At 50.8% G+C, this 24,053-nt stretch overlaps 2 protein-coding genes and 1 non-coding gene across 3 annotated transcripts; 1 reads left to right on the plus strand and 2 right to left on the minus strand.

The window, feature by feature from the left end:
• Positions 1-4,311: 4,311 nt before the first annotated feature.
• LOC105878087 (uncharacterized) lies at positions 4,312-7,345 on the minus strand (the record flags this gene model as incomplete). The annotated part of the gene is made up of 2 exons (XM_012777284.3): positions 4,312-4,847; positions 6,168-7,345. A coding segment is annotated over one exon (759 nt), but the record flags the coding sequence as incomplete, so codon positions are not given.
• A 1,149-nt stretch (positions 7,346-8,494) lies between these two features.
• FN3KRP (fructosamine 3 kinase related protein) lies at positions 8,495-18,432 on the plus strand. Its single transcript, XM_012777281.3, has 6 exons — positions 8,495-8,825; positions 12,619-12,770; positions 13,010-13,101; positions 14,761-14,843; positions 16,890-17,012; positions 17,262-18,432. Exons 1-6 carry the CDS (start codon positions 8,685-8,687, stop codon positions 17,598-17,600), a joined length of 930 nt encoding a protein of 309 aa, XP_012632735.1. The 5' UTR covers positions 8,495-8,684; the 3' UTR covers positions 17,601-18,432.
• On the minus strand, positions 11,264-11,371 carry LOC142867026 (U6 spliceosomal RNA). The gene has a single exon (XR_012916758.1). It is a non-coding gene; the product is annotated as a U6 spliceosomal RNA (small nuclear RNA).
• Positions 18,433-24,053: the final 5,621 nt, after the last annotated feature.

Genomic DNA, 24,053 nt, shown 5'->3' on the forward strand with positions numbered 1-24,053 from the left:
ATCTGCTTTGCAGCAAAGTCACCCGTTCAAACAAGCTAATATGGAAACCACATGTAACTTAGCAAGACTATATTGTGTAGCTTCAAGAACTTGCAGTACATTACCGGCTGTGATTCTCCTGAAAATTCAAGGTAGCTCAAAGTCACAAGAAGAAATGAAAGGAATAATCAGCAGCCCTATCCAGAAGTTGTTTTGAAGACTTAATTGCTGTAGTTTGGATTTAACTCTCCCTTCCTGCTTAGTCCTACCCCAAACTGCATTTATAATTTTGTGACTGAGGATCATTTGTTTGTTAGTGTACTGTGAATTTAACTTTAGACAACTTATTATTTCAATGTCCTGTTGGCTTGGTAATGCTCAAGATACCAGTCGTTTTGACAAAATAAATTTACTGAACTTGGGCTAAAATCAAACCTTGGCACACGAGTGTGAATCATCAATTCATCTGTAAATATGATAAGGAAAAAACTTAGAGTGGCCCTCATTAGGACTTTCTGATACTTGCAGACTAGGGGGAAAACACCTTAAAGCATAATTTCTAATGTGGCAAAGTGCGCCAAGTTTTAAAGTTCTGACTTGCTCACTCTATCCTGGATAGGCACTTAGAACCTTATACTCTTAGCCATGCCAGTCATGATGAGGAGGTGGGATTTGTGAATACCCGTAACATTTTTGAAAGCACTCTTTGAAGTTAATGCAAGTAAATACAGCAGTTTCTCATTTAATATTTTAGGCAGTTTATTAATTCTAAGGCAAATGTGGGCATATTGTTAAAGAAAAAGTTTAAAAATATAACGTAAGTGTTTGGGGGAGGTTTGATTTGATTAGATTTTTTAATGCCTGCGATAAATAAAATTGCAGTGTTAGAATGGCTGTCCATTGCAATGACAAGTCCTCATTATAGGCCTGGTTGGATTCTGGTCTTTAATGCATGCTAGTGTTGATGTTTTTTGGTCAAGAGGTTATGAGCAGAACAGGATTATACAGCAGGCTTTATTTTAATGCAGATTCACATTGCTCTATTAAAGCTGTGTTGAAATGTTAAAATGGCTTACACTTGTAGACTTTGTAAATCTAAGAATAACAAAATATAATTCCCAGAGATCACACAGGTTGGAAATATGTACTAAACTGCAAAACATATCAGTTCTATATAGTGCAGTTTTAATGTATTTTAGTTGCATAGGTTTCCATTGTAATTATAGTCTGTTTACGCTGAATTTGGCCAAAGATGATTGTCCACCACTAAAAATGCCTCTCCCACTTGGAATTCTGTGCTGATTTTGTGGCCAGACTGCAGTGATCTTTTAAAAACAAATCTTCACAGTGGCATAAGAAGTTGGCACAAATTTCTTAAAGTGCAATAGATTTTCAAGTGTATTGTGCCTTGTTCTAAAACTTTTATTAAAGTAGGTGCACTTGACAGTATTGAGGTCATTTGTTATGGTGTTATTTCAATTAGTATAGGTTTAGACTCTTGTACATTTTGCCCATAACTTTTTACAAATACTTATCTTATTGCACATTCAGAGAATTATATATATATATATATATGTCTTGTGTGACTGTCCTCAAACTTCCAATCTTATTTTTTCTCTTGGAGATTGTTGAACGCAGCTTGTTAAGAACTAGATTCTAGAATTTTATTTGGGACCATGGAATGATAGTCGAGAATAAAACTATTTGCACATGACAGATTTAGATACTTTTTTTTTTTTTTTTTTTTTTTTTTGAGACAGAGTCTCACTTTCTTTTTTTTTTTTTTTTTTTTTTTTTTTTTTCACCAAAAGACTGTCTAAAAGAGTCTCACTTTCTTGCCAGGCTAGAGTGAGTGCCATGGCGGCAGCCTGGCTCACAGCAACCTCAATCTCCTGGGCTCAGCGATCCTACTGCCTCAGCCTCCCTAGTAGCTGGGACTACAGGCATGCGCCACCATGCCCGGCTAATTTTTTTTTGTATATATATTTTTAGTTAGTCAATTAATTTCTTTCTATATTTTGGTAGAGACGGGGTCTTGCTCAGGCTGGTTTTGAACTCCTGACCTCGAGCAATCCGCCCGCCTCGGCCTCCCAGAGTGCTAGGATTACAGGCGTGAGCCACCACGCCCGGCCTATTTAGATACTTTTTGCTGCTAGTTTGTATAATATTTATTAAACATTTTGACAAATATTTATTTTTGTAAGCCTAAAATTGATTCTTTGAAAGTTTAAAGAAACTTGACCAAAAGACAGTACAAAAAACACTTCACTTTAATGTTGAATGTCACCAATATGTGAAATAATATATTTTGGGGTAGTGTGAGCTTTTAATGTTAAGTCCTATTAAACTTGAGTCAAATTAACCAGACCCAGCATTGGCAATGTGGCTATTATTTTGTGACAGAATTTAAGACGAAATTGGCAACTTCAAATTAAAACATGCCAAGGTTTTGATACACTTGTCTTTAAGATATTAATGAAGCACTTCTAAACATCCATATGAAGTGTCTACATTCTTCAAGCTTTTCTGGTTTTGTTTAGTTATGTGTTTTTGTTTGGTTTTGTTTTCAGTGATTGTCTGGCATATTTGTAATCCTCAAACATGTAGTTATCTTTGTGTATTGCCATAGTCAGTGACTTTTACGTTCAGTTTTATCAGCCAGCAATATTTTCAGTAAATAAGAGTGGATTTAACTTGCTGAATGTAAACATTGAACCTCAAGTCACTGTAAGTTTAGTAATTGCTTATTGTATTAGTTTTAGATGCTAGCACTGCATGTGCTGTGTTTATTCTGATTTTACTAAAATAAAAAGTTGAACACACACACATAAAAGAAAATAATTTCTCAACAAAAAATCAATGGTGCATAGTTTTGATGAAAAATTTCATATTCATGGCACAGAGTTATTAATAAAATGCCCAAACAGGCAAGACCACAGATAAAAACAGGCCTTGACCGGACTGGAAGCAGTATCCAAGGACACAAGGTGCAGCAGCACCAGTGTCACCCCATTGGACAGATGCTGAGAGTCACCCACTCTGTGGCCTTTGGAATATATTTTGATTCTCTAAAGTGTTAGTTGATCGACTATCATTTGCAGGTTTTCATCTGTTCTTTTTTTGCTTTTTAAAATCGCGAAATGCAATACACACATGGAAAAGTGCATGAGAACACACATGTACGGCACACTTGGTAAATAATCATAAATAATTATAACATTTATAAAGTGAACACTGGGGGTTATAAACCACCTCTCCTTGCTGATCTATAGCCAGCAAGGCCAGTACACCAGAACCTCCTTGGTGTGACACACTCCCTGTGGCGTGGTGCCGGGGACTGACATGGGGGAGGCCCCGCAGACACAGGTAAGGCACGAGTGACCCAGGCAGCCCTGTGGGGTGGGGACGGGAGGCAGGAAGCCAGCAGAGGTGCTGAGGTGACCAGGCTCAAGCCTGCTGAGGATTCTAGGGGCAGAACTCAGAGGTCGCTGCTCCTGGGGGCACTGGCTCTCCCGAGACCCCTGCCTGCCCTGCACCCGGCCGGCACCGGAGGTAGAGAAAACCCTCCTGGAGTTGCAGGTTGGTCTGCTGGGAATGGAGGGCATGTGGCAGGGCACCAACAGCGTCCGTCCAAACCCGTCCTGCCTTTTGCGAAAGACACTGTCCTAGACCGAACTGTGTGCCCAGATTCACATGGAAGGCGCTAACGGACAATGTGACTGCATTTGGAGATGGGGCATTTAGGGAGATGATGAAGGTTAAGTAGGTCATACAGGTGGGGCTCTAGTTTGATAGGACTGGGGTTCCTTATAAGAAGAGGAAGAGTGACAGGATCTTTCTGCCCCGCAACCCTGTGCACACAGAGGTACGGACACGTGAGCCCACGGTGAGATGGTGGCAGTCCACAAGCCAGGAGGCCTCGCCAGACACCACCCCTGGAAACTCCTGGAAATGGGGCTTCCAGCCTCCAGGACCATGAGAAATACGTTCCTGTTGCTTAAGCCCCAGTCTATGGCACTTTGCTGTGGAGGCCCAAGAACACTAACACCCCCCGGCTGGCTTTGCTTTATTATTTTACTGTCTGATACGAATGCCTAAATAATGGACTTGGTTTTGACAAGTTTATAACTGTATAAAAAATGCAATTACACTATGTGTGTTGTGTCTTTCTTTGGCAATTGGCACATACAACTCTGGAATACAACTATTGTTTGTTTTTATCATTTGCTGGGTTGTATCCATTTATGAATATTCCAGAATGTATTCATTCGCTATATAGTTGAATATTTATGTACTACTTTTCTACTGCTGTGGAACAAGTTACTACAAAGGTAGCGGCTTAAAATGATGGACATTTATTATCGAGCTGGTGTATGGGCTGCAAATCCAGGCGAGAGCAGACTATGAGAATGATTTTTACCAATACCGTCCTTTGCTCAAGGCCAAGGCCTTATATTCTTCTGGGGTGGTTTATATTCTGACTTTCTTGTGGTTCATCCTTTTGTTGAGAGTATGGCTGTATTAGTCAGGTTGTCCAGAGAGAGAGAACCAATAAGATAGATGCAGATGTACAGATTTAGACATAGATACATGAGGGGGGTTATCAGGGGAACTGGCTCATGCGATTATGGAGGCCGAGAAGTCCCTCTGTGCGCTGGAGACCCTGGGATGCTGGTAGTGCAGCTCAGTCCAAATAAATCCAAAGGCCTCAGAAACCAGGGAAGCCGATGATGGTGTCATCTTAGTCTGAGGCCTGAGAACCCGGGGTAGGGAGAGTGCTGGGGGAGGAGCTGGTCTGAGTCCTGGAGTCCACAGGCTGGGGCTGGAGTTGTTGTCCAAGGACTGGAGAGGAAACATGTGTCCCAGCCCTGCAGATACACCAACATATATGCCCTTTCCCTGTTTTAGTTCCCTCTGGCCCCCTCCCCCGCCCCCCCGCAGATTGGACGGTACCCTCCACACCCAGGGCAGAGCGTCCCCACCTGGTCTACTCAGACTCATGTGCTACTGTCTTCTGGAAACACCCTCACAGATACCCCAACATAATGCTTCACCAGGTTTCTAGGTGTTCCTTAGTCCAAACTGACTCCTGAGATCACCCTCACCCTCACAGGAGCCCTTGGGGGGGCTCAGATTCATGGAGACCACCCCACACGTGTTTACCCTAGGCCAGCCCTGCGTTCTCATGCCTACCTCACTCGCTAAATAAAGGGCTCAGCAAATGTCCTCAAGTTGAGAGCAATTTTTGACCTTTGCTTAACACTTTGGGTTCCCATCACCCAGATGGGCTGATGTTTCTTGTTATTTTGTCAGCTCTTTGATGCTCTTTTTTTTTTTTTTTTTTTGAGACAGAGTCTCGCTTTGTTGCCCAGGCTAGAGTGAGTGCCGTGGCATCAGCCTCGCTCACAGCAACCTCAAACTCCTGGGCTCAGGCAATCCTCCTGCCTCAGCCTCCGGAGTAGCTGGGACTACAGGCATGCGCCACCATGCCCGGCTAATTTTTTCTGTATATATTAGTTGGCCAATCAATTTCTTTCTATTTATAGTAGAGACGGGGTCTCGCTCTTTCTCAAGCTGGTTTCGAACTCCTGAACTTGAACGATCCGCCCGCCTCGGCCTCCCAGAGAGCTAGGATTACAGGCGTGAGCCACCGCGCCCGGCCTCTTTCATGCTCTTTAGAAGATGTATTTTAACTATTTTAATTAACATTGCAAGTTGTTTTCAGAAGAAAGTTTTAGTTCAAACAATCTTTGAACAGAACTTTCTTCATCTGCTCTTATTTTTTGAAACTCGAAGGCCCTGTTTGCTCGTTGTTTAGCACATTCTTGTTAAATGCCCACAACATGCCTGGCACTTGTGCTGGGCACTGGGAAACAATGGGGAGTTTGCTGGTTAATCCCATGTGTCAGCTGCCCAGACATCTGGTCAAACATTACCCTGGATATTCTGCGAGGGTGTTTTTGGATGAGATTAACATGTAAGTCAGCAGACTCTGAAAAAAGCAGACGACCCTCCATCCTGCAGGCGGGCCTCACGCAATCCTGTGAAAGCCTTGCAAGAGAAAACGGACCTTCCCAGAGAGAGAAGGAACTCTGCGAGCACAATCACCTCAGCCTGGCCTGCCAGCCCACCCTGCAGAGTTTGTGTTTGCACCTTCATAATTGCTGAGCCAAGTCCTGAAAACAAACCTTTCTGTGTACACACAGGCGGCCTGCAGGTGAGATCTCCCTGGAGAGCCCTGACACGTACAGCAGGCCGGTCTGATCCCCGGGCCGAGGTCTAGCGAGGGAGACAGCGCCGGGGAGCCCGCCCAGCCGCATGGCCTTGATCTTCATTGGCAGGTGGAGGGCAGCGCCTTCTACAGGGCGCACAACGGGACCAAGGGTGCAGAATGGGCAGAGGGGGCAGAGGGCACTGAGGGGGCTCAGGGCACAGAGGGGGCAGAGGGCACGGACTGCACGGAGAGCGGCATGGAGAGCGGCATGGAGAGCACCGAGGGGGCCGAGGGCACAGAGGGGGCAGAGGGCATTGAGGGGGCAGAGGGCACCGAGGGGGTGGAGGGCACCGAGGGGACCGAGGGCACGGAGGGCACCGACGGCACGGGGACCTAGGGCACGGAGGGCACTGACGGCATGGAGTGCATGGAGGGGACCGAGGGCACGGAGGGCACACAGAGCATGGAGGGCACACAGAGCACGGAGGGGACGGAGGGCACGGAGGGCACACAGAGCACGGAGGGGACCGAGGGCACGGAGTGCACACAGAGCACGGAGGGGACGGAGGGCACGGAGGGCACACAGAGCACGGAGGGGACCGAGGGCACGGAGGGCACACAGAGCACGGAGGGGGCCGAGGGCACGGAGGGCACACAGAGCACGGAGGGGGCCGAGGGCACGGAGGGCACACAGAGCACGGAGGGCACACAAGGCACGGAGAGGGCCGAGGGCACGGAGGAGACCGAGGGCATGGAGGGCACACAAGGCACGGAGAGGACCGAGGGCACGGAGGGGACGGAGGGCACACAAGGCACGGAGGGGATGGAGGGCACGGAGGGGTCGGAGGGCACACAAGGCACGGAGAGGACGGAAGGCACGGAGGGGATGGAGGGCACGGAGGGGGTGGAGGGCACGGAGGGGGCCGAGGGCACGGACAGGGCCGAGGGCACGGAGAGGGCCGAGGGCACGGAGGGCACACAAGGCACGGAGAGGACCGAGGGCACGGAGGGCACACAAGGCACGGAGAGGACCGAGGGCACGGAGGGGATTGAGGGCACGGAGGGGGCGGAGGGCACGGAGGGCACACAAGGCACGAAGGGGGCCGAGAGCACGGAGGGCACACAAGGCACCGAGAGGACGGAGGGCACGGAGGGGACCTAGGGCACGGAGGGGGCCGAGGGCACGGAGGGCACACGAGGCACGGAGGGGGCCGAGGGCACGGAGGGCACACAAGGCACGGAGAGGACCGAGGGCACGGAGGGGACCGAGGGCACGGAGGGGGCCGAGGGCACGGTGGGGGCGCAGGGCACACTAAGCACGAGGGCCGAGGGCACGGAGGGGACCGAGGGCACGGTGGGGGCGGAGGGCACACTAAGCACGAAGAGGGCCGAGGGCACGGAGGGGGTCGAGGGCACGGAGGGGGCCGAGGGCACACTAAGCACGAAGAGGGCCGAGGGCACGGAGGGGATGGAGGGCACGGAGTGCACGGAGGGGACCAAGTGCACGGAGGGGGCCGAGGGCACGGAGGGGGCCGACGGCACGGAGGGGGCGGAGGGCACACAGAGCACGGAGGAGGCGGAGGGCACGGAGGGCACGGAGGGGGCGGAGGGCACGGAGGGCACGGAGGGCACGGAGGGCACGGAGGAGGCGGAGGGCACGGAGGGGGCCGAGTGCACACACAGCACGGAGGGGGCCGAGCGCACACACAGCACAGAGGGGGCCGAGTGCACACACAGCACGAAAGGGGCCGAGCGCACACACAGCACGCAGGGGGCCGAGTGCACACACAGCACGAAGCGGGCCGAGCGCACACACAGCACGGAGGGAGGGAAGGGGGCTGTGGGCACTGAGGGGGCGGAGGGGACCGAGGGGAAAGAGGGGGGAGGGGGGGGATAGGGCACTGAGGATGCAGAGTGGGCAGAGGGGGCACAGGGGACCGAGGAGGCAGAGGGAACTGAGGGAACTGAGGGGGCAGAGGGGACCGAGGGGGCAAAGGGCGCAGAGGGGGCAGAGGTAACTGAGGGGGCAGAGGGCGCAGAGGGGGCAGAGGGGACTGAGGGGGCACAGGGCAAGGAGGGCAGGAAGGATCCAGCAGCGTTTGAGCCCGGGACGATGGGGCCGGCAGCGGATCGTCTCGGAGCCTCTACAGGAGAGGTCCGTCGTGGCCGGGGCGAGTCCGCGCCAAACCGCTGCACAGAGCTCCGCTCGCTCCCGCCCGCCCCCCTGGAGAAGGCCCGCCGTTGCCCAATCCCTGCGTTTGTCTCTGTAGCCTGGACGCCCCTGCCCACCGCTCACCCAATCACCGCGCTCGTCTCTGCTGCCCGGCCCGCGCCTGCACGCCGCTCGTCCAATCGCCGCGCTCGTCTCTACTGCCCGGCCCGCGCCTGCCTGCCGCTCGCCCAATCCCCGCGCGGACCCGCGTCCGCCCCGCCCAGCAGTCGCGGCGTCTCTGTCAGGGCCTGACGCGAGTCCGCGGCTGGGCGGAGAGCAATGGAGGCGCTGCTGAGGCGCGAGCTGGGCTGCGCCTCCGTCAAGGCCACGGGTCATTCGGGGGGCGGGTGCATCAGCCAGGGCCAGAGTTACGACACGGACAGAGGGCGAGTGTTTGTGAAAGTGAATTCCAAGCCGGAGGTCAGGGCCGCCGGGGCGGGCGGCTGCTGGGGTTGGGGTCAGGGTCGGACTCGGGGTCTGGACCGGGGTTGGGCTCTGGGCTCTGGGGTCTGGGGTCTGGGAATGGATTCGGGGTCCAGGCGGGGTTCGGGGTCAGGCTTGGGCCTGGGGTCCACAAGGTCACAGCCTGTGGCTGCGGGGCACAGGTGGCCGGTGGCCAGTGGCGACCCTCTTCTCACAGGCTGGGCCACTTGGGCCACAGGGTCGCGGGCTGTGGGTGCAGGGCGCCTGTCCCACGCGGGACCCGCAGCCCACGGGCGGCCGGCACCCCCCGCTCAGGATTTCTCCCCGGCGACGGCCTTTGTGACGGATGCTGTGCGTCGTTGCCCTGTGACTGTTGTGACCACTATTTTGAGAAAACCCTTTATGTTGCGTGAGCTTTGAACAAGGGCAGATAAAAGAAGCAGAGACCAGAACGCTTTCTGAGTTGTCAGAAGATAATGTAGCAGGGGGGAGGGGGGGCAAGAGCAATATACGTAACCTTAACATTTGTACCCCCATAATATACTGAAAACAACAACAAAAAAAGATAATGTAGCTACTCCTTTCTGTTTGCATGGGCACTTTGTCTCAAGGGCTGTGGAACACAGGGTGAGCCTCGCTGCTGAAGTTGTGCTTCTGGTTGTCCGTGTCCCTTCTGTGCCAGGTTTAGTTGGGTCATTCCAGTACTCACCTGGAAGGCACTCCAATGCCGATGGGGCAGTTCCTTCTCAAACAGGACTGAAGGTGCTAACCCCCATGCCAAGTAAGCCTGTGTCACACAGCTTGGTTCTGCTTTTATCCTTTCCTTAGAATTCATTCTTGCAGTTATTTTAATTTTCTTCCCAGAAATGAACCCTACTTTCCATGGTGTGGGATGATCTCACTCTGAAACACTGCTGTATGCAACTCTGTGTTCTGCAGCGGTCAGCTACATGTCATCGTGGACATTAGTTTTATAGGAATTTGTCAGCTATTTGTCTTTTTTGTTTTTTGAGACAGAGTCTCACTCTGTTGCCTGGGCTAGAGTGCCGTGGCATCAGCCTAGCTCACAGCAACCTCAAACTCCTGGATCCTCCTGCCTCAGCCTCCCAAGTAGCTGAGACTAAAGGCATGCGTCACCATGCCTGGCTAATTTTTTCTGTATATAATTTTAGCTGTCCATTTAACTACTTCTTTCTATTTTTGGTAGAGATGGGTCTCGCTCTTGCTTAGGCTGGTCTTTTTTTTTTTTTTTTTTTTGAGACAGAGTCTCACTACTCTGTTGCCTGGGCTACAGTGCTGTGGCATCAGCCTAGGTCATAGTAACCTCAAACTCCTGGGCTCAAGCAATCCTTCTGCCTCAGCCTCCTGAGTAGCTGGGACTACAGGCATGTGCCATCATGCCCGGCTAATTTTTTCTATATGTTTTTAGTTGTCCAATTAATTTCTCTCTATTTTTAGTAGAGACAGGGTCTTGCTCTTGCTCAGTCTGGTCTCGAACTCCTGAGCTCAAAAGATCCACCCGCCTTGGCCTCCCGCAGTGCTAGGATTATAGGCGTGAGCCACCGCACTTGGCCAGCTATTGCTCCTTGAAGTTACTCTTACATTGATTTACCCTGAGCAGTGCTTATGTAGCAGAGGTGTCCCTCCGCATGTTCCATAGCAGGGCTTCTCTGTTTGGTTGGTTCTTTCCCCCCTTTTAAATGGTATCTGTCTGTTTCACATCTTTGTATTTCCACCCCCAGTGGCATTTGCAATAATTCAAAATTTGGTGTTGGTTACAGGGGAAACAAATATTTTCCATTGGCTAAAATCTAACCACTTAGTGATGCTTTTTAAACATTGTTCTTCCACTGCTATTTCTTTGAGTTCTTATTTGCTTATTTCATCATGAAAGTCCTTTTTCTTTTTGCTAATTTTCCTCATGTAAGTTCCTTCTAGTCCTTTGGTAAATAATTCCAGAATGTCATTTTCCGGCATGCTTTTTGTTTTGTTTTGTTTTTTTTTTCATTGAAAACTTTTTTATTGGCCTTTTGAATACAAACGGGGATTTATTTGCCAGGAAGGATGATCCCATCATACTTCTGCTGGAACTAGCACATGGCCTCCTCTTTGCTGATTCTGTGTTTGGCCCCAATGCAGCCTGTCTGCGCTTCTTGTCTGCGATGCTGAAACCTGGCCTACCCAGCACCACATAGAAGTCCAGGCCGTAGATACCAATGCTTGGATCACATTTGATACCCAGATCGATGTTTTCCTGGATCCCAAATCCAAAGTTTCCAGTATCTGAGAAGTTATTTTTTTCTTAACTTATATTCTCTCACCTTTAGACCTTTCTCCAGGATTTCTTCTGCCTTGGCCCCTCTGACTGTGCAGTGGACTGCAATCTTCTCATTTCTCCTGATACCAAAGGAATTGACAGTGTATCTAGCTTTGGAAAAAATATGGAACGCTTCACGAACTTTTCATGTCATCCTTGCGCAAGGGCCATGCTAATCTTCTCTGTATCGTTCCAATTTTAGTATATGTGCTGCCGAAGTGAGCACTCCGGCATGCTTTGGAATATGCAGTGTGAGTGAGGCAACTAGCCAAATATTTGCCACTTGGGTTGGAAATGAGACTCTTTTATGCTTTACCTTCTAGGAGGCACGACTGTCTTCTAGAGTTCGTAAAGACGATTACCGGGTTGCTCTCACCTCTGCCGGGGTCGACCTGGCCTCAGCTGTTTTTCCTCTTGGTTATTCTTATCTGCTGTTTGCATACCTGTGTAATTAGTTTTCTCCCACACGTCTCCCTTGAGTTCTAGATCTTTTGTACCACTATACCCCAGCTGATGCTTATTTTTACCTTGGGTCCTCTCTAGAAAATTAACTTTCTTGGAGTTAGTTAGAAATTTAGGGTCATGCAGATGTAGATACTTCTGTGAAGAGCCTTGGCCTTGGGCTGGACTCCCAGATCCTTCTTCATCTCTGCCTGCATTTTTTCAGTACTATCCTTACTTTTCTCTCCACAACCAGTACTCTAGTGAAAGTATACCCAGTTGTTTTCCTTTCATTTTCTAAAGACAATGCTTTTAAAATTCTGTTTAGGAAACAGTTCTTATCTTCCTTCTTAGTAACTTTCTCTAAGGTAGTGATAATAATACTATTTATAAAGTATTTGGAGTAGACTATGTAACTGTTCGCTGCTATCTCAGTTAATCATGACAGTAAGCCTATGAAATTGTTACTATGATTAACCCAGTTTTAGAGATGAGGAAACTGAGGCACAGAGAGTTCAGTAACTTGCCCAGGGTCTCAGCGTTAGTAACTGTGAGAACAGGTGGGAGAATGTCCGTGGTGGCCCTGTTCGTCATGGCCCACACTGGGAGCCCAGCTGTCCGTCGGTAGCAGGACGGATGAGGGCATCTTAGAACACTCACACGGGGGAGCACACACAGCAGTGGGAGTGCACGCGCACTGCTTACGCACCAGCATGACGAATGCAGTGTGGCACGAAGAAGCCCGACGCCAGAAACTTCTACTTTCCTCTCCATGGAGAGCCTCTGGATCCAACCACATAGCATGCAGTTATATTCCAGCGCTAGAAAGTACAAACCCTCTTATTCCTTTACAACTTCAGAGCTTAGAGCCTCCTCTGCTGACAGGCACCTTTGAATAAACTGTCCTTGTGTGTGGAGTTCTCAGTCAGGATGGCCTTGGTTTGAAATTGTAATGCTGGAGGAAAACAGAACCTTTCCTGATGCAACCTTGCTCTCCTTCCACTTTCCCCTCCTCTGTTATTTTTCTGACAGGCCAAAAGAATGTTTGAAGGGGAGATGGCAAGTTTAACTGCCATCCTGAACACAGGCACGGTGAAAGTGCCCAAGCCCATCAAGGTTCTGGACGCGCCCGGAGGTGGGAGCATGCTGGTGATGGAGCATCTGGACATGCGCTATCTGAGCAGGTATTTCTCGATACTGTCCCCTCTCGTTGGCTTTACTTTTTTACTGAGTGGTTCTTTCATAACCAGAACTTGGGGGCATACTTTTGAAGTGTGATATCAAGAACCCATGATCGCACACATCATGAGCTCTGCAAGCCAAAGGCAAGACAGAGGGGAACCTCTCGACGTGATGTGCAGGCCAAGGATGCGTGTCTGCTGTTTGCGTGTTGTTTGTTCAGCCGTTGACTTTTCTTTCACAGTTATGCTGCACAGCTTGGAGCCCAGCTGGCAGATTTGCACCTTGACAACAAGAAGCTTGGAGAGTCGCTTCTGAAGGAGGCTGGCACTGTGGGTACGCTTCTGTGTGGGCCGTGGGGACCCTGCCTAGAGGGGAGCGTTCAGCCAGTGTAGGCTCAGGTGGGGTCATGCTGCAGCCCACCCCATGGGTCTGTGTGGGTCAGACCCATGCTGACGCCAGAGCACAGGAACATCAGCCCTGAGGCTGCGTGTTTGCAGTGCAGTGAACCCATGAATGTGATTAGTCAGTGCGATGTATTGTAAATGCATTTGAAAGACAGAAAATCTCTGCTGGGCTTGAAACCCCATAGAATTACGGTTGCTTTTACCTCTCAGTCCCCAGAAAAGAGTCTGATCAAAGTTTCTATTGCTTTCTTTTGTCAATGGAAAAGAACCCAAATTCTGTCAAATAATTTGAAAAGGTTTCTTTGGTTATAGTTTGGTTTTATATATTTTAGGGAGATAGGAATTATATAAGTTATAAATCAGTACCTGGAAGGCATATATTAGCCTGGCCTGAAAAGCAGGACTCTGAGCAGGGGTTTATATGTCACAGGTAGGTTGAAAAATTTTTTGATATGTAATTGGTTAAAGAGATGAAGTTTTGTCTAAAGGCTTGGAATGTTTTAAGATAAATCTGTTAATCAGAGACAAGCTACTGGACATATACTGAGACTCAAGAGATCTGTTAAGTAAATTGGTGACCTGCAGGTATGGTTTAATCTTTGTCTTACATGGCCTTGGGCTTGTTAATGATTTTGTATCTTATTGTTAAAAAGAGTAACTCCAAAAGTAACAGGGTGTAACCAGGCCGGTCTGACCTTCCTTCTCCTCATGGCTGCAACTCAGCTTCAGTGTTTGTTTTTTTGGGCGTGGGGTGGGGGGTGTTCCCCGTCGGCCAGGAGGGGTTCTATACAGTTGGCTATGGGGGCTTAATATTTTATTTTAGTCTGCATTATAAAAAGGGAGACCTTTAACCACAGTGTCTTTTCTTCTAAGAACAGTCATACCTGAGGCTCAAAATGACAGCCCTCACGTCTGACTATCTAGAGCTTAGATAGTGTTAGCATTGAGGGAATATTCCAGTATTATGATCCTCAACACTCAGTAATCTGCATGTAGGCTGAGAGGTAACTGCTAGGCCGACAATCAGAAAACATCACCAAGAATCTGCTACACAAGGCAGGCCTGTCCCTTCCAAGCCACATGGAGGTCATTTTATTGGGACTGTCTTAGAGTTAAGGGCGCTGCAAAGGACGGAGACCATTTCCAAGCACAGCAGTATATCTGTCACAAATGGCTCTCCATTGTCCACACCTTCTGATGGGTGATGGGCTGGGTTTTTTTTTCTCCTCTCTGTAGAATATCTTCCCCCCTTCTTTTGACACTGTGTCTGCCTCCCCCTCCCAGCATTCTGGTGCCACTTCTGGGAAGCAGTTGGTATCTTTCTTTTCTTTTTTTTTTTTTTTAAACTTACCATTATTCTACTGAGGACAGTATCCTTGACTATTAAGTCTCTGGAACAGGCTCTCTGTTCCAGGTGTCCTGAGGGTCACTGGACACCAAGGCCCCGCTTGTCTCTGGCGAGGAACCGGTGTGGTCTGGCATGTGGAGGTCAGGCCTCAAGGGGAGTCTGATGTCCGAGAGCGGCTCTGCAGTCTCTCGGAGCAAGGGAGCTAAGTAGTTATGGTTCTTTTCTCCTTTTGCTTGCAAGGGAGAGGAGGCGGGCACGCGGAACGACCCTTCATAGACCAGTTTGGGTTTGACGTGGTGACATGCTGTGGATACCTTCCCCAGGTGGGTGATGCAGCGTTCGCTTCCATTTCACAATTGGGTCAGCTGTTCAGACACAACGGGGGAAAGCACAGCCCCTTCCTTTTCTGTGAGATTTAGTAAAAATGTTTGCACCCTTTTTTCTTTGCTAATTTTTAAGAGGTTGACGTGAGGTTTACCACCATCCATGCTAGGTAAGCATGGAGAAAGAGAAGGACCAGCAAGGTAGGCTGCTGGATTTCAAGGTAGGTAAATACTAGAAAATTTAAAAGAGTTTTCTTTTAAATATACTAAACTCTGAAAGGTAGAATAATGACGAAGGATTGTAACTTTCAGTTTTATGATTTTATGGTTGGCTCCCCTGGGAATTTTGGCCTGGGGTATCTGCTTGATGCCCAGCAAGTGTGGCTTGGGCAGGTGGCAGCTCTGCTCTCAGGAAAGCAGCCCAGCTCCCTGGGAGGGGTACTGACAAATCCAGAAAAGTTTCAGGGGTTTCCTGGTGGGCATGGGGCAGTCGGCACTGTTCAGATTTTGCAATGTTGTAGGAGGTTGTCCAGAAACCTGCCTGGGGGCCATGAGTGGCACTCTCTTGTCCTGCCTGCTCCAGGGGCTGTTTCGGCCAGCTCCACCCCTTCTCCTGCCTGTACTCATCGTGTGCCTGTTTGTGTGCACATATGTGTGTGTGCATGCATGTATGTGTGCACGTGTGTGCATGTGTATGTGTGATACTCTTTTCTGGCATCACTTCCTGCTTGCTCCGTGTGCTATTCTGTCTCGCATCCCTCTGGGATGGTGCACACCTGTGCCCTGGACATCCTCTCTCCGGGCTCAACATGAGTCTCACATCATCATCTCTGGAGAGGGCTGTTTGTGGCCGAGCAGGTGGTCAGAAATGAACCATGAGGTCAGGGAAGGTCAGCTGGCTCCGACCTCTGTGCTCTCATGTGAGTATAAATCAAATGAAAATGTCCCAGAATTCTTCCTTCCACAGAGTTGTCCTGGAGCGCACTCTTGCCTCCCACAGGGGTCCTCAAACTTTTTAAACAGGGGGCCAGTTCACTGTCCCTCAGACCATTGGAGGGCCACACTATAGTTTAAAAAAACTATGAACGGCCGGACGCGGTGGCTCACGCCTGTAATCCTAGCACTCTGGGAGGCCGAGGTGGACAGATTGCTCAAGGTCAGGATTTCAAAACCAGCCTGAGCAAGAGCGAGACCTCGTCTCTACTATAAATAGAAAGAAAACTAATTGGCCAACTAATATATATATAGAAAAAATTAGCTCGGCATGGTGGCGCATGCCTATAGTCCCAGCTATTCGGGAGGCTGAGGCAGGAGGATCACTTGAGCCCAGGAGTTTGAGGTTGCCGTGAGCTAGGCTGATGCCACGGCACTCACTCTAGCCTGGGCAACAAAGCAAGACTCTGTCTCAAAAAAAAAAAAGGCCGGTCGGGGTGGCTCACGCCTGTAATCCTAGCATTCTGGGAGGCCAAGGCGGGCGGATTGCTCGAGGTCAGGATTTCAAAACCAGTCTGAGCAAGAGTGAGACCCCGTCTCTACTATAAATAGAAAGAAATTAATTGGCCAACTAATATATATATAGAAAAAATTAGCCGGGCATGGTGGTGCGTGCCTGTAGTCCCAGCTACTTGGGAGGCTGAGGCAGGAGGATTGCTTGAGCCCAGGAGTTCGAGGTTGCTGTGAGCTAGGCTGACGCCATGGCACTCACTCTAGCCTGGGCAACAAAGCGAGACTCTGTCTCAAAAAAAAACAAAAACAAAAACAAACTATGAACAAATTCCTATGCACACTGCACATATCTTATTTTGAAGTAAAAAAACAAATGGGCAAAAGCACCTGCATGTGGCCCGAGGGCCGTAGTTTGAGGATGCCTGGGCTCGGGTCTGGGTCTCGGCGTGTCTGTGAGACCCTGCAGCCCTGTGACCACCAGCTCTTCCACACACTGTCCCTGCTGCTCTTTCCACTTTGGGACTCTTTGGCATTTGAGCCCTTTTCGGTTCTGGTGTTTCCCAGCCAGCTCTGCCTCCTCCTTTGCTGTCGCCTGTGCAGGTGAACGACTGGCAACAGGACTGGGTTGCGTTCTACGCCCAGCAGCGCATCCAGCCCCAGATGGACATGGTGGAGAAGGGGTCTGGGGACAGGGAGGCCCTTGAGCTTTGGTCTGCTCTGCAGGTGAGCCGGGCCCCCACGTGCCCAGCGCCTACAGCATGTCCCACTCGGGGCAGGGGCGGGGGGCCAGGACAGGTGCCACCTCCGAGTCTGTTCTGGACGGCGAGCAGGGTCGCATCTGCCGTGCCTGAGCCTGGGTGTCAGGGCAGTGCTGCTGCCAGATCGTGGTGCAGCACTTGGGGCTTGGGGGCAACGTCTGTGTCCCTCAGCACGCATTGGTCACTTTGCTAAGGCCCACTTTCCTCCCTGCAGTTGAAGATCCCTGACCTGTTCCAGGGCCTGGAGATCGTCCCAGCCTTACTCCACGGAGACCTCTGGGGAGGAAATGTCGCGGAAGACTCCTCTGGGCCTATCATTTTTGATCCGGCCTCATTCTACGGCCACTCAGAGTACGAGCTGGCGATAGCCGGCATGTTTGGGGGCTTCAGCAGCTCCTTTTACAGCGCCTACCACAGCAAGATCCCCAAGGCCCCAGGGTTTGAGAAGCGCCTGCAGCTGTATCAGCTCTTCCACTACTTGAACCACTGGAACCATTTCGGGTCAGGGTATCGAGGATCCTCCCTGAACGTCATGAGGAATCTCATCAGATGAGCTGCCTTCGCTGGAGGGAGGCCTCTCTCCGAGGAGGGTGCTGGGCCCCGAGATCAGGTGCTACCGAGGGCGCCCAGCGGCCTTCCCGTGCCTCCACAGGCTCTTCACGTGGCTGGAGTAGCCTAAGACCAACACGGCTGCTTATTCCCAAGCCGTGTGAAGTGTGTAACACCCCAGAGGAAAGGTTTTGTCGTCCTAAAGTTGCTCACTTTGTCAGACTTCGCAGCAAGCTAGAGCTGCAGCCGGCAGGGTATGAACAGAGAGCCTGGAAGTATGGGTGGCATCCAGCCACGCAGCTGCTCCAGAGGCGGAGCACCGTGAGTGATGTCACGGGTGGGGCAGGGTGTCTGGTGCCTGGGCTCTAAGGACACCTTTCCGCATCCCGCCCACTCTTGTGTGCAGGAAAGACTCTGAGCTGTGCCCAGTGACCTGCCTGCTGGGAGGGACTTGGGTCTGGACGTGAAACCACCTCGCTGGAAGCTTCTGTGATGACCAGTTCTAAACTTGAGCATGTTCCCTCTTCTCTCTGCGTTACCTCTGGCCCCTGCCACAGGCTGAGCAGGCTGTGAACCAATCCTGGAGGGACCAAGATGACAGCCTGCGGTGTCCTCGCTCGGGTAAATTCAGGAGCCTCGATCGCCCCTGTTGCGGCCCCATCTCCTGTGCTCTTTCTAAAGCTTGCTCAGTTGTCATTCCTTCGCAACATACGAAATACACTGATATCTTCCCTCCCTCAGTATTGCAGTGATGAGAAATATTTCTTGAATGGCATTGAGGCTAATATATCCTTTTGCATAAAAATTTGAATAAACTTTGAGTGGTTTCAATAATGCATGAGGCTGTATATTTCCCTCATTTATTGTAACTCATTGTTTATCTGTTGTTTGCTGGGAAACCTTAGTGACATATTGTGACAAAAGATAAGTACAATTATTGTTCCCTAAAAGAGCAGTATTTATCTTTTTGTTCAAATAAGAGACTAGCACATAGTTTCAAAATAGGAGAAGTTCAAAACCTAGAACTGTTTGTAATACTTGACTAGAGGAGCAGTTTAAATGGCAATTTCATTCACCCCATGAGATCTGGAAGACATTAAGGGGAGGATGATAGTAGCTGCAGAATTATGTTTGGGGGAAGACGCCCACCGGTGACCATGCCGGGTCTGTCTCCGGGCTTGGAAAACACCGGTGTTTGAGGGACACCCAGGAGTGACCCTGAGCTGGATTGAAGAGGCTGGAGTTTTTTTCTTGTTTGCTTGCTGTCTCTGTGTTCCAGGTCACAGAATTCAGAGGCAGAACTGAGTTCCCGTAGAGCCCTAGTTTTTGTGGGGTGGGGGAGAGAGGACTGTGAGTTGCTGGCGTTTCAAACCTTGCGATTCCCAGACTGTCATTTGCCGGGAGTTTAGGTGGTTTACCCTGACCCTGGGGAAACTGATAACTGAAACAGCTTCCTGACAAGGGAATGTGTGCTGCCTCACTCCCGCCAGACGGTGCTTTACCAAGCAACACAAACCTGGTTTCCAGGGTGGTTTCGGTTTTGGTGCTGCCAGACCCGGGTCTTCTGAAGAGGTAATTCTTCTTTTTTTTTTTTTCTTTCTTTGAGACAGAGTCTCACTTCTGTTGCCTGGGCTAGAGTGCTGTTCATCAGCTTAGCCCACCGCAACCTCAAACTCCTGGGCTCAAGCGATCCTCCTGCCTCAGCCTCCTGAGTAGCTGGGACTACAGGCATGTGCCACCAGTCCCGGCTAATTTTTTCTATATATTTTTAGTTGGCCAATTAATTTCTTTCTATTTTTAGTAGAGACAGGGGTCTCACTCTTGTTCAGGCTGGTCTCGAACTCCTGACCTTGAGCAATCCTCCTGCCTCGGCCTCCCAGAGTGCTAGGATTACAGGTGTGAGCCACTGCGCCCGGCCCAGAGATAATTATTCTACAACCAAAACCATTTGAGAAGCACAGCCCAGGGTCCTTCTTATCCTCTGTGGTTAGTCATGTAGGAGCAGTGTGGCGGTCGGGCCAGAACACAGTGGATGGAGCGTGTATTTGCTCAGCCTTAGAGGATCTTAAAGAAGAGTCTCCATTTCATCTTTCTATATTTCACAAGAGTCATCAGCGCTTAGAACCCTGTAGCTTCGACTAGGCAAAGGCTGGGGCCAGTGTCGGGAGCCACAAGTCACAGGTGAGGCACAGGCCTTTCAGCTCCCGACCGAGTTGCTCACAGTCCGGAGGGCGGGAGGCAGCCTCCCTGGTGGTTGGTCACTGCCTGAGAAACTGAGAAAGGGTGGCCTCTAGGGGGCTGTGCCAGCCACAAGAATGGCCGTCACTGCCCCAGGATGGTCCCCACGATTCTGTGGGACGTTCAGGGCCCTGGGTGCCATTCTGTGTCAGCACACTGGTGATGAGAGCCAAGGCCAAAGCTTTCCCGAAACACTAGCAGGAAGGACGTTTCAGTCTTCCAGCAGAGAAGGCCTTCTCTTCCCAGACAGCACTGCAGCGCTGCGTGTAGGAGAGTCCTCCAGAGAGCGGCCGACACAGACACGTAGGGAAGTGCCACAAACGTGTGCCAGGCACTGAGCTGACAAATACTACTGTGGCGTTGGCCAGCTTTTCAAACTTTGCAATCGCTCCTTTTAAAATATCGATTTTTGTGTGCCTAATTTTATACTCATCATCATACATATTTTTTATATATATGATGTGTACATTTTTTTCATAAAGGTTGCCAAAATCGAATAAGCTTCAGGTCCAAGGCTCCTGGGTCTACTCAGTTGATTTTGTAGATTATTCTGTCACGTGAAAGACCGCACACGTCACCGCGCTTCCCAGCGTGAGATGGCGCTGCTTTCTGGGCAGCTGAGCTGGAGGACCTGGGGGAGGCTCAGTGTCATGGGTCGTGTGTGCCGCGTCCTGACCGCAGCCTCCGGTGCTCACAGGGCGGCGTAACGTCCGAAATAACGGGCAGACGTGGCTCTGGACACAGCTCAGAGGCTCCTTGGCCAAGGCAGGACCTGGAGGAGGTTCATTCCCTTGGGGGCAGCTGTGAGCCTTGCTGGGAAGCCTCGGGCAGACGTCCAGGGAAGTGGCCGCTGCCCTCAGCTCCCTTGAGGCCCTCAGTTCTCATCTCTGGGATCTCGGGGGTAGGGGAGCTTTACTTGCTATTTCTTACTGAAATTGGGAATATTATATCAAAACCCCTCATTATCTAACAGTGTTAGGGTGTCAACATTTTCCACAGAAGTGAGTCTTCGCGTAACTGAAATCCAGCCTTCCACCCCAAAATGTTTTATTAATATTTTGCATCCTTTTAATGAAAGTGCACCTAAACCACATGCTTTTCTATCTTCTTAAATAGAAGACCCTTCCCTTCCAGCCCATTCCTGTCCCGGGAACAGGACCGTCCATCATCATCCACGGCTGCCTGGATGTCGTAGTCCAGGGCCCGGCACGGGGAACAGTTTGAGGAGGGCTTGGCAAAGCCGTGGGCAGAGTGGGAGGAAACCACGGGAGCAGTGCGGTGCCCAGTTCCCAGGGCCGTGGCCACTCAGTCCTGAGGTGTGTCCCCGTTCGTGACAAAACCCAAGGTGACCTTGCTGGCAGGATGTCAGGGAACAAATGCCCTAACCGTGCCTTCCTCCCTTCTTCCCTTCTCCTCTCGGGCTCCCCTCTGGCCAAACCCAAGCAGGCCAGCTTGCTAACAGAGTGGCACAGGCAGCCCCCAGGTAGAGAGGAGTGTAGGGCAGCAGGTGGGTGTGAAAGAGAAGCGGCAAAAACTGGGCACAGCCCTCGGTGGAATATGTTGCCCAAACGGCCCTGCTCCTCCCTGTCCCTCAGCACCGGTCCTAGCCCCTCCTGAGGGGCTCCTGGGCCTCCCCCCTCTCGCCACCCAGCTTTCCTTCTCACATGAAAACCTCCAGCCCTCTCCTGCCTCCTGGGTTTCCCCTCCAGTTTGCCATTACACTGCACCCCAAATCATCTAAGATACAGATTTTTAAAAAGTGTTATCATTTCCACGCCATAAAATTTACTAATCTTTTAAGAAGCTTAGGATCACTTCACTGTCCTGCGCCTGAATCTTCAATGGCTCCTGTTAGCTCCCCAAGCAAAGGCCTTCCTATCCTGGTGCCTGCAGGATTTCTTCGTGCACCTGTTATCACTGAATGACCTGAGCAGCCATGGGGTTCTCTGTGTGGCCTTTGGGATGCGGGAGGAAAGTTACAAGGGGCTGCGGGAAGAGCTCAGAGAAAACCAACTCTAGACCAAAGAGCTGGAATTCCAAAAGACAGAGCAGAAAACAGCAAGGAAATGGTCAAGAACCAAAGACAGGCCAGGCGCAGTGGCTCACGCCTGTAATCCTAGCACTCTGGGAGGCCGAGGCGGGCGGATTGCTCAAGGTCAGGAGTTCGAAACCACCCTGAGCAAGAGCGAGGCCCCGTCTCTACTATAAATAGAAAGAAATTAATTGGCCAACTAAAATGTATATAGAAAAAATTAGCCGGGCGTGGTGGCACACACCTGTAGTCCCAGCTACTCGGGAGGCTGAGGCAGTAGGATTGCTTGAGCCCAGGGGTTTGAGGTTGCTGTGAGCTAGGCTGACGCCACGGCACTCACTCTAGCCTGGGCAACAAAGCGAGACTCTGTCTCAAAAAAAAAAAGAAGTGAGGAACCTTTATTCATCAAAAAGGGTGAAAAAAAAAGAAGAACCAAAGACAATGTCCCAGGATTGGAGGACCCAGGTTTCCATCCTAAAATGACCCACCAGTCCTGTCCAGAGGATGACGGGAGACTCACCCAGCACTTCCCTGGGGAATTTCAAACACTGGTGACACAGAGAAGAGTTTCCACACAAAGAATAAGCATCAAAATGGCCTCAAACTTCTCAACATCGAAGCTGGAGCAGCTCTGAGAGCATGCGATCTGATCCCAACGTGGACTTCCGTAGCCAGTCGAACTGCCAACCAAGAATGAAGACATTTACAGGTGCAGGAGGGCTCACTGCCCTGTCCTGAATCCTTTCTCTAGAGGCAGTGGCAGGGCTTCCTGCTTGGAGGGAAAGCAAGGGAGTGGCAGAGCCCTGCTGGCCAACGGCCACAGCAACCTCCCGCACCTCCTGCTGTGGGTGGAGCCTTGCTGCTCCCTGACCAGAGGTGGGTGCTAAGCCCCTGCCGGCAACTGTGGCCTCGGAGACTCAGAACCAGCAGGAGGAGGTGGAAGTGGTGCACTTGGATTCTGAGGCCAGTTCTCCTGGAACCCTCTCCCGGGGGGTTCCCTCTCCCCGGGGGTTCCCTCTGGGAGCCGGGCCTCCATGCTCGCGACACTGAGAGGCTGTGGTCGTGTCTGCTTGACAGCGACTGCAGAACCCAGGCTCCAGTCATTTCAGCCACGGTGCCACATGACCCCAGCCCAGAAGGGCAGGCCAGCAGACAGCAGGGACACCAGCCCCAGAGGCTTTGCCTCTCTGAATCCGGCTACTGTCTTAGCAGGAACCCTGAGACTCTGGGCAAAGGCGATAGTTGGGGCTGCAGAAAATCCACTTGCTCAATGAAAACCTCACACAGATGTTGGTCTGACCAAAGTGTGTTTGGCTCTATCTCTCCACCGGCTGCCTACCTCTTAGAAGACATGTCTCTAACCTAAGTGGGTACCTTATGGAGGATAAGAGCTGCAAGCCTGGCAGCTGGGAGGCCCAGAAGGAAAACCCCACAGGGAACATGGTGGGGGTGGCCTCCTGTCCCAGGAATAGGACCATCCATCAGCATCCCTGGCTGCCTGGATGTCGAAGCCCAGGGCCCGGCTCGGGGAGCAGTTGCCGGGACGTCTTGAGACAGCAGGGGCCAGCCCTGCCCTGCCCTGGGACCTTCTGGGGACCCTGTAGCCAGTCATCTGCCTTTGGAGACTTGTGGGATCTGGAGGCAGAAAGATAGACTTTCTCTTTTTTTTTGAGACAGAGTCTCGCTTTGTTGCCCAGGCTAGGGTGAGTGCCGTGGCGTCAGCCTAGCTCACAGCAACCTCAAACTCCTGGGCTCAAGCGATCCTCCTGCCTCAGCCTCCAGAATAGCTGGGACTACAGACATGTGCCACCATGCCCAGCTAATTTTTCTATATATATTAGTTGGCCAATTAATTTCTTTCTATTTAAAGTAGAGACGGGGTCTCGCTCTTGCTCAGGCTGGTTTTGAACTCCTGACCTTGAGCAATCCGCCCGCCTCGGCCTCCCAGAGTGCTAGGATTATAGGCATGAGCCACCTCGCCCCGGCCTCTTTTCTTTTTCTTTTTTTCTTTTCTTTTTGAGACAGAATCTCACTGTGTTGCCCAGGCTAGAGGGCCCTGGTGTCAGCCTCGCTCACAGCAACCTCAAACTCCCGGGCTCAAGTGATCCTCCTGCCTCAGCCTCCCGAGTAGCTGGGACTACAGGCATGCACCACCAGTCCCGGCTAATTTTTTCTATATATCTTTAG

Source organism: Microcebus murinus, unplaced genomic scaffold, assembly GCF_040939455.1.
Source record: "Microcebus murinus isolate Inina unplaced genomic scaffold, M.murinus_Inina_mat1.0 scaf010_hap2_Mmur4.0, whole genome shotgun sequence".
Taxonomy (NCBI): domain Eukaryota; kingdom Metazoa; phylum Chordata; class Mammalia; order Primates; family Cheirogaleidae; genus Microcebus; species Microcebus murinus.